We start from the raw sequence: 9,897 nt of genomic DNA, 5'->3' as shown, positions 1-9,897 counted from the left end.
CGAGCCCCGAGCGCTGCCGAGCGGGCCCCGAGTCGCGCCGAGCAGGTCGGGAGAGCCGAGAGCGTGTGAAGGGAAGCCGGGCCCGGAGCGGTGCGGGGGGTAGAGTGGGGTCTCTGCGGGGCGGTGAGTGGGGTCTGGGGCGGGGGCTGCGGGGGGCTGCGCGGTTCTGTGTCCCTGGTCCCTGGTCCCTGTGATGGGCGTTTACGTTTGTGTGTTTGCTGTCGGGGCCTCCCCTGAGATCCCCGTGTTGGGGGTGGCGGGGTTGTCCCTCACCCCCCGCAGTATGTCCTGATCCCCCCTACGTCTGTGTGGGGCTGGGGGAGGTGGGGCGTGTACGTAAGTATATGGCCAGGGCTGTGCGGGTGTGCTCTGCGTGTGTGTGCAAGGCCAGGGCTGTGCCAGACGCCTGTGCCTGTCCGCGCTGTGTCTAGAGCTGGGGCGAGCTGGGGCTCTCCCTGACCTCCCCATGCGCATGTGCCCGGCTTGGCTGTTGCCATCCCCCTTCTGTTACAGCACCCAGTCCTCTCTCCATGCCCACTACTGTTTGGGGTTTTTTTTTTGGCAGGTGTGCAAGCAGGGCTGTCCGAGCCATGATCGAGGTGTTGGCCAAGCTGGGCCGTGGGCCTGTTTTCCTGGCAGGGGAGGTGCTGGAGTGCATGATCACTTTCACCAACCCGTTATCAGCCTCGTCTACCTCTGCCAGCAGGTATGGCAGCCTGTGCCGGTGGGCCCTTCTGTGCATGAAGCCTCTAAGTGGCAGAGCTGTCTGAGTCCCTCCATAGGGAACGACCTTCCCTCCTGAGCAGCCAGATGTAGTCATGGCTGGGTTATGGGGCAATGGTGCCAGCTCAGCCACTGGTGACTTCCCTGCCTGAGGTACTCCCATAAGGGCACTTTGCACCATCGCTCTTTCAGGGCTGAAACTGAGGTAATTATTCTGGTTTTCTATCCCCAAGGAAGAGACGAGAAAAAAAGTATGCAGTTAGAGATGCTCCTAACTGCCCCTCAGGTAGGCCCTCAGTGACAGGGTTACTGGCAGAAAATGAAGCCAAACTGGCTGTCAAAGCGGGATATCTAGTTACACCTGGATGACAGTCTCACAGGGCAACATCCAGACATCATTATTTCCTGCATTTATGGAAGGAGCTCACTCTGTCCGGCAGTGTGCCAACATATCAGTGTGATCCCTGCCTCCAGAGCTGGCATCCAAAGGGGCGAGCACTGCCTAGAGCCAGAAAGAGGCAGCCTTTTGTGGCAGCATTTTCTGTGGCCCAGCCTTTGAGCGTTGCATCTCCCCTTATCATGACTGTGCCCAAAATAGATGGGAGGGTGGGAGCTTCCTATATTGGCTCACAGGGGGTGACTCCATATCATAAGTAGTCACCCAAAGCCTCCGTGTCCGCTGAGTGTGTGGCCTTGTCTGATTCTCCAGGGGGTGGAGAATGCTTTCTCATCTTGAGCCCTTCCTGGGAAGTGTCCATTTCCAGCCCTCTCAGGTTCAGCATCGTTTCATCACCAGTATGCATTTCACACGTCATTGTTTTGGTAGACCCACTTCCAGTGCTTGCAGTCTCAGCAGCAGCAAAGCAGTCACTTGTATTCCTGCTGTAGGGCTTCTTTGTTTATTGCCTTCCTTAACTTTCCATCTTTTCTTCTTGGTCCCTCTTGCCTGCTGAATTCAGCTTTCAAATTCAGCTGTGGCATAAGCATCTAGCTTTCTGGAGTTTTGTCTTGTGTGGTGACAGTGCTGTTTTTCCTGGTTCTGAAACATGTGGGACTGCAAAACCAGCCAGTGGAGGCAGTTTTGGAGGTTCACAGCACAGTTACGGGAGCTTCATTTGGGAACTTCAGGTTCCCAATGAAGTGGTTGTGGTCCATAGAAACCTGCCTCTTGGAAAAAAGGTTTTTAAAATAAAAAAGCAGGTACTTGATGTGACCTGGCTAAGTTATGTGAATGGCAACACCAAATAGATTGGTGGTTTGGAAATCGAAGCTGTGGGTTACATAAAGGCAGGAGCCAGGTCACTGCAATAGGCAGGCAGACCTGTGGGGGACTAGAAGTTTTCAGGGCTAGCAAAATCTGTGGCGCAGGTGGAGGAACTGAGAGGCACGCATTTCGAGCATAGCGACAGAACTGAAGGACAGTACGTAAATGACAGAAAGTGTATTTCATGGTGGTGTACGAGGCATATAAGAAACAAAGCGCTTCTGCCCAAACGCTGTGTGGAGCACGGCTCTTTTGGGCCACAGGAGTTATAGGGGGACATGAGAGAGTGGGGAAGCCACCTCAGCAGCAGTGCAGGATCCTTCTCCACCCTGCCAGCTGGACAAGCCAGGTCTGCTGGTAGGAAGGCAGATAGAAAATTTGTTTGGGCATCTGGTCAAAAAAAAAAGAAAACAATCCAGTGGCATATTGTTGGGTGATACTGAAAATAAATGCAGGGGGAAAAAAAATTAAAAATACGGTGTTTGAAGGTACTGTAATCATGCTAAGCTTATATAAAATTGGTAAACATTGTTTCTTAAGCAAAAGCATTTTCTGTCTCCGTATAGCAGATGACTTACGACAGAAAACTTTACGGCAGCCCTTACGGAAAGGCCATGCTGGTACTTCTGAAGATAAAGAATTACAGTTGTGGGGTTAGAGGTAACTGAGTAGAGTGCAATGCATGTTTGGATAAAGACAGCCAGCACATACAAAAGATCAAATAGCTCATTATTAGTCAGCTGAAATGAATGCAGCACACCTTTTTCTCTGGTTTGTCTAGACGTTTAACTGCGCTGATGTGTCATATCAAGAGATACCTGCGTGCCACAAAAAAACCCCGTGCCACCTAAAAGTGTGGTGTCAGTGCTTACTAATCAGATCATGGTGTTAGAAAACACCAGAGGAACCATACACTAGCTAAACTAATGAGGCAGCTGTTGAAATAAAAATAGGTGTTTTGGAAACTAGAAGGTGCAAGAAATGCCAGGGGAAATGCCCTGTGGAATGGCTGAGGTCCTGGCAGAGTCCAAACCATGAGACTATTTTTCATGCTGGATGCAACCAATTCTTGTGGCTGTACAGAGAAGGGGCAGAATGACACCTTCACCTCCCCTATAGCCATCAGTGAATCCCTTGCATCATAAGGAGAAAATAGGTCCTTATGAAGGACTCAGAAGCATCATCCTCTGATCTGACACAACCAGAAGATGATGTTCTTGAGGGGGACGGTGCTGTGGGGAGGGAGCACATCCATGCCCTGCCTGCCCTGAGGAGTGGAACTTGGGGGATCTAGGTGCTGTGCGCAGGAACAGCTGAACCCAGGCTGCAGATACTTTTTGCTTTAGAGTCTGCCCACTTCCCTGGTAGTCTTGTTATCAACAGAGGTGCCTTGGAGTGCTGCTCTGCATGTCAATTCATGCTTGCTGTAATCCAAGTTTAAAGCATAGACATGAGTGTTGCTCTTCTTTACTCTCAGTGAGATGCTGGCCTGGGCCAGTGCCCAGATCCATTGCCAGTTTCACGCCAGCGAGAACCGGGTAGCACTCCCTCCCTCTGATGGCAGCAAGCACGACGTGCAGGCAGAGAACGAGACAGTCTTCATCCCCAACAGAGGTGAGTGCTAGTCCTGTAACCCTGGGTAGGGGTGGTGAGAGCATAGCGAGCGGGAGTCAAGCAGGCTATAAAGTGTGTCTTGAGGGCAGCACGCGTAGAAGCAAGCAGGAAGTCCATGTTGCTTTTGTTGTGTGATTCCTTGGTGATCGCTGCTGCAGGACCTTGTTGATACTGAGATCAAAGGGGTGCTAGCTTGGAGCGAAACATGAAGGTTGTTTGTCCAGCTGCTCTGGAAATGTCTCATTATCTGACAGAGGCATGAGATACTTCCTCCTCGATCCCTTCCCCTCCCCATTCATCCCTGTGAGGATAAGGCCTGGCTGGCATGGGTGTGGTGGCTGCCCCCCCAAAGCTGGGCAGCGTTCATGTGGCTCTTCTTCTCTTCCAGGAGAGCGGGGTCAGTGTATCCTGTCCACTCCACCAAAGATTCTCTTCTGTGACTTGCGACTGGATCCCGGCGAGTCAAAGTCCTGTGAGTCCTGTCTTCTCTTCCCCTGCTCAGAGTGCTCGCCTCTGGGGAGCCCCACTCTCTAGGCTGCCTTTGCAGACCCTGAGTGCTGCAAGTGGGAGACACTGGTGCTGGCAGAAGACAAGGTGGGAGCATGAGTGCTAAGGAACTGCTGCATCCTCCACAGTCTGTTCTCCACCGTGTGAGGGCTGCGTACTGCAGCATGTCCCTCAGTCCTGCCCCTGGCCCATGTCCTTTGCCACAAGTCCATTGTGTAGCTGTGAGGCATGAAACGTTTTGAAATACCTGGCTGCAGCTGAGGGAACGGTTACACACACCTGCATTTCCTTGCCTTTATTATTCAGCCACATGGGAGTATTCTTCGGATTTAGGCTGGTGTCCTCCAAAGGTCTGTGCTTCCTCTTCAGGTTGTGGCTGTCCTGGAGATCACGGAGTCTTCTGGCTGTTCTAGTTTACCTGCTGTTAAAGTGAGCACTTCTCATCTCTGCTCAAAGTGCTCCATGTTTCCAAAGCTCTCAGTATGCTTCCATTGGGTCCCCTTTAAGCTCTCCTTCATGACTACTTTCCCGTTTGCTGTTTAGAGAAATTTTCGTCCTTTTCACATGGAATTTGCAGCAACTCATTTTTGTTGTTCCAGGCAGATTGTTCTACCTGAACAGACAGCTGTGGAAGTACAAGTATGTGCTGTTGCCTCTTGGTCAGTGGCTGCATGACCTAGCCTGTCAGTTTGTGTCGGATCTCCTTCATGTTCCAGTGGCAGTGTAACATTAGGCATTGCAGGCTGCATGTGGACAACTTCCTCAGGTTGTCGTAGGGGTTTGCTGGGAGTGGTTGATAGAGACCTCTCAAGTTACAGCAAAGGGAGGAGAGAGGCAGTGCCTGTGGTGGAGGGGGCTCTGCTGGAGCATTGAGCTCTGGGGAGGTGAGAGCAGAGCTGCAAGTGAGATCAAGAAGCCATGGGCTGCGACGTGCTGGTTTTGAAGCTGGGTTCTCCTGCCTTTCTGGGCTTGGAGGGCCTTGACTGGAGGCAAAAGGAGACAGGATGAACCATCCTGGCTTGGCTAGGTGTTAGTGGGGCAATGTATTCTGGGCCTGTGTCTCCTAAACTGCAAAGCCTATTGTTTGAGCACATTTAGTTATTTATTCTACAGCAGCATGTGGGGGAAAGAAGCTGGCCCTGCCACATCAGAGCCAAGGTCCCCTGTGCTTTCTGAAAGTGGCCATGCTAGGGAGAAAGAGGAGGCAGAAATCTCAGCTGGCCCGAGTCTCACCTGGATTCTCCGGTGTTCCACACTGCTGAGGCTGGAGCATGTGTTCCCTGGGAACAGGGGGAAGCCCCTTTTCCTGGAGCATCTCAGGCAGGCTCAGCAGGCTCTGGGAGAGCAGATCAGTGACTACAGTCCAACCCCCAGGTGGCTGGGCTGGATGAGAGGATTTCCTTGGGCACTGGCTTTGCAGGCAGAAGCTGTTCATCCCCCTGCTAAGGTAGTCTGTCCTTCCCAGTGATGTTGTATTGTGTATGTGTATGTGTGTCCTCTCGGCCGCTGGGTGACACTGGCACAAGCAGCCTGCATCTGCCTTGTGCTTGGATGCAGCTCCATAGGAAGAACACAAACTCCTCTACACTTTGAGGTTCCTTGTCCTTATGTTACAGCCTTTCCCCTTGGTTGTGTGATGCACACCGTCCATTGCGTGTCTTGTGTGCGATGCTGCTGTGTGTGGCACTGGGCTTTTTAGCACCGAAACCCCCATATCACAGCCCCGGCTCTGCCAGGCTGCTCACACCGCTCCCGTCGGCCTGTGGTGCTGCTCCTCTCACAAGAGACTGCAGCTGGCATGCTTGCAGATCATTCCTGGGGGCTCCTGCCAGCTCCGTGGAGGCAGAGTTAAGGCTGTGTGGGTGTGTATCTTAATTCTTCATTTCCTGTTTTTCAGAAGTTTTGAGTTTTGCTGCACAGTCTGGAAAGGCAACCCCCCCCCCCGCCAAGAAATCTTAATTCTGCTTCAGCAAAGTACTATGTTATTAAACTGTAGCCAGAGCTGGCACATGTAGCTGAGATTGTGTCAGGCTGCCTCTTGATAAAAGGCCTTGTTTTCAGTTGCCAACCAGCTTATTCCCCAATATCTTACCCTTGTTATGGTGCCTATATGTTGAAGCTGACTCATCTCCCATCCTTTTGACATGCTGCCAAGACTGAGCTCTTTAAATTTGTCACCATAAAACATTTTCTAAAGCCCTCAAGTAATTTCTGTGGCTGTTTTTGCCTCCTCTCTGGTTTTGTAATACCTTTAAATATTTGGTAGATACAGAGAGGGGAGGAAATGGAAGCAGCCTGGACATGGGCTGGGAGCCCAGCCAGAGGGTACAGCGGGAGAGTAAGGAAGGCATCCATTGCACCAGGAATGTGCTTCCTTCTGGGATATGCACGGAAGCTGGGACTTCCCGATCTTCCCGATCAGCATTCCTGTGCCAGGTAGCAAACCGCCCATCCTCCTCAGATAGCAGTGGTCTCTGCTGAGATTATCCTCATTGGGCATGAAGGTCTTTGTGAGCACTCTTGTTAAGCCTGGCACAGGGTGTTACAGCAGTCTGCTTCCTTCCTTGGAAATACCTGATTTTCCTCCCTGTCAGGACAGATCTCAGCTTTTATCTGCACCCCGGTCCAGCAGGACAGCCTTGTATTTTAAGGTGTGACAGCCTCTGGATGCTCCGCACTAGCATGGGCTTTTTTCTTTCTTCCAGTTCTGTTTGTTTTAAATCTAGAAGTTATATTTAAAATGTAACCCTAGGTTTTAATCTAAGCCTCAGTGTTTAGGATGTGCCAGACATCGGGAAGTATCTGTGGTTTCATAGCAGGATGCTGCCCTTCCTCTGGCAGGGTGTATCTGCGTCACGGTGGGCAAGCCAGAGAGGTGGAGACTTTCCGCAGTTCACTGTTTGCGCCTTTTTTTTATACAGTGTGCGGTTTGGGATAGCTGCAGGAGTGTTCACGCTGCGTTGAGAAGCGTTGGGGTTTGTGTGGTGGCCAAGGGGCTTTGAGAGGGCTGAATGTGATGTAAAGCCAGGCCCTGGCATCTCAGAGGTGTCAGAATCAGAGGCTTTGTGGTCTAAGTCATCTGTCTGTCAAGGGGGGGGTGCGCCACAGGTTGTTGTGAAGGTCTCTTAATTGTTTCTTGGCCATTTGGACCCAGTGCTTCAGAGAAAAACACAGGAAGAAACTAATTTTTGTTGCTGAGTTTGGGGTTTGTGTAAAGCGAGTATCAAAAGAGGCATGACGTATTGATCAGCACCTCTCTGCTGCATGGGGCAGAGCCCTGAGGAAACTGCAGCATGTCACTGCAGTGTGAAAGCAGTGTGCGAAGGAAGTGTGCAGAGGCAAATTCAGGTTGAACTCGTGACGAGTAAGTTTAGCTCTCATGTGTTTGTGTTGCTGCATTTTACATCTTTTACATTCTTTTGAGGCAGAGTTTGTGTGTGTGGTTGTATGTGCTGGAAGCAATGTCTGGATGACAGCACATGTGATGTGAGGAGCAGTGTGCTGTTGCAGGGAATCTGGGAATGTGCTTGGCCTGCTGTGGGAAAGAGGAGATGGCAGAAAGCAGCAGGCACTGTCCCTAGCTCATCTCCACTGCTATTCCTAACGCTCGGTGCAGAGAGCCTGTGAGCAACAGCTCCAGGGGCATCCTTTTGGCCTCAGAAAGCAACCTTTTCTGCGCTTCTTGCAGATTCGTACTGTGAGACTCTGCCCATAGACGGCCCTCCCTCTTTCCGGGGACAGTCGGTGAAGTACGTGTACAAGCTGACCATCGGCTGCCAGCGTGTCAACTCCCCTATCAAGCTCCTGCGTGTTCCTTTCCGTGTCCTGGTGCTGCATGGTAAGGCCACCCACTGCCCTCCCTCCAAGGCACAGGCCTGTCTGCACCCTGCCCCGCTGATGCTCTCGCCTTCTCCCCAGGGCTGAAGGATTACCAGTTCCCACAGGATGAGGCCGTTGCGCCCTCAAACCCCTTCCTGGAGGAGGAGGAGGGCTTGAAAAAAGATTCTCGTCTGGCAGACCTGGCAACAGAACTGCTCATGGTGGCTACTTCCCGACGCAGCCTGCGTAGGTCACGTCCCCTGCTTGAACCTGCTGTCCTAACTTGGGTGTGAAGCACAGCTCGGGGCTCCCTGCAAAAATCTGTTGCTGGCGGCAAAGCAAAGCTCTGACTGGGGCAGTGGAGCAGCTCTGTCAGGGCCCGCTTGAGTCGCAGTTTCCCATGGCCTCCTCCTTGCCAGTCTCAGGCTCTTCCTAATTCAGCCAGAGAGACCTTCTCCCTAGCATATTGCAGCCAGCCTGTGGTTTGCTTTTGCTCACTGCAGGTGTCTCCCAAAGGGAATGCTGCCTCCAGAGCCTGTCCTTCACACCCAAGCAGGAGGTGTGGGCTTATGTCTGCGGGGCTTTGTGATTAACTCAGAGTGCTGTGTGGACCAGAGCCTCATCCTGCTGCAACTGTTTCCCCCTCTATTCTTGCTCCACAGACCTGTATAACATCAGCAACACTCGTGGGAAGGTGGGGACATTCTGCATCTTTAAGACTGTGTACAAGATCGGAGAGGATGTCATCGGGACCTTTAACTTCTCAGAAGGAGACATCCCGTGTCTGCAGGTCAGTGCTGGCTTCGGTGTCACTGTGGGGAGAGGCAGGGCTTTCAGGTGGGGGAGAGGAAGAAGGAGTTGGAGTGGCACTGGACTGCTGTGGGGTTTCTACTGGGGGTTTCTGCTGAGACTCAGTTGAGGTCCCCTTGGGGTGTGAGGTGGGAAAGGGCTCCAGTTCTGAGCCCAGGGGCTTTGTGCCAGGGCTGTGTGAGGTTGTCAGAGCGAGTGCCCTGCCGATTGCCCTGCAGTTCTCAGTGAGCCTGCAGACAGAGGAGAGCATCCAGGAGGAGTTCCAGCGCCGGCGGGGGCAGCCTGTGTCCTTCAGCACACACGCCCGCCATCAGGAGTCCTGCCTGCACACGGCCCAGAGCAGCTTCAGCCTGCCCATCCCGCTCAGCTCTACCCCAGGATTCTCCACCAACATCGGTTAGTGGCCACTAGGGAAGGGACCCACCCCTGCTTGTCTCCGCAGGAGGCCTGCGATGTCCCCAGCCCTGCCCTTGCCCAGCAAGGCTGTATCCTGTGGGAGGGAGCTGGCCTGCATGAGTGGGCTTATTTGCACGTCCCCTTGCCAGGACAGTCAGCACTGAGAGAACTGCTGTCCCCATCCCTTGTGGTGTTGGCTGCTGACCCCCCCCACCGCTCTTGCCCACAGTGTCCCTGAAGTGGAGGCTGCACTTTGAGTTTGTGACCTCCGGGGAGTCGGCGGGGACTTGCTTGGTTCGTGGGAGCCAGTCTGAGGCCGTCACCTGGACTGGAGTGGAGCAGATGGAAGTGGACACTTTCAGCTGGGACCTGCCCATCAAAGTCCTTCCCACCAACCCCATCCTGGCTTCCTACGTATCTCAGTTCTCCAGCACTAACTCAATCACCATCTGAAGTGGGCAGAGCTGGTAGGGGCCTGTGCTGCTGCAAGCATGTGCTGCTGGTGGGAATGGCAGGCAGGACTGTCACTGGCATACTGCGAGGCATGCATCCCAATGTCCCCTTGCGTTCATCTGCGGCACCCAGGTGGCCACTGGGCAAGTCTGTCCTGCTTGTGGATGGAGGAGTACTGGGCTTGCACTGCAGCCCTTGGCTTGCAGCTGGACCCTTCCTGCCTGGGTGAAGGTGCGACTCCCAGCACTCACCAAAAAGAAATCTCCCTTGCAGGAATGGCATAAGGTGCCTTTACCCCATGAGGGGCTTCC

At 53.0% G+C, this 9,897-nt stretch overlaps 1 protein-coding gene across 1 annotated transcript; it reads left to right on the top strand.

Annotated features, from left to right (window-relative positions):
* Nucleotides 1-590: 590 nt before the first annotated feature.
* Nucleotides 591-9,586, top strand: RGP1 (RGP1 homolog, RAB6A GEF complex partner 1; the record flags this gene model as incomplete). The annotated part of the gene is made up of 8 exons (XM_082013681.1): nt 591-706; nt 3,465-3,601; nt 3,990-4,073; nt 7,797-7,946; nt 8,027-8,173; nt 8,590-8,717; nt 8,956-9,133; nt 9,363-9,586. The coding sequence occupies 8 exons, from the start codon at nt 591-593 to the stop codon at nt 9,584-9,586; spliced, it is 1,164 nt and encodes a 387-aa protein (XP_081869807.1).
* Between the last annotated feature and the right edge of the window lie 311 nt (nt 9,587-9,897).

Source organism: Phaethon aethereus (assembly GCF_964289735.1).
Source record: "Phaethon aethereus genome assembly, chromosome: Z".
NCBI classification, from domain to species: domain Eukaryota; kingdom Metazoa; phylum Chordata; class Aves; order Phaethontiformes; family Phaethontidae; genus Phaethon; species Phaethon aethereus.
This window is presented reverse-complemented; position numbering and strand designations above follow the sequence as displayed.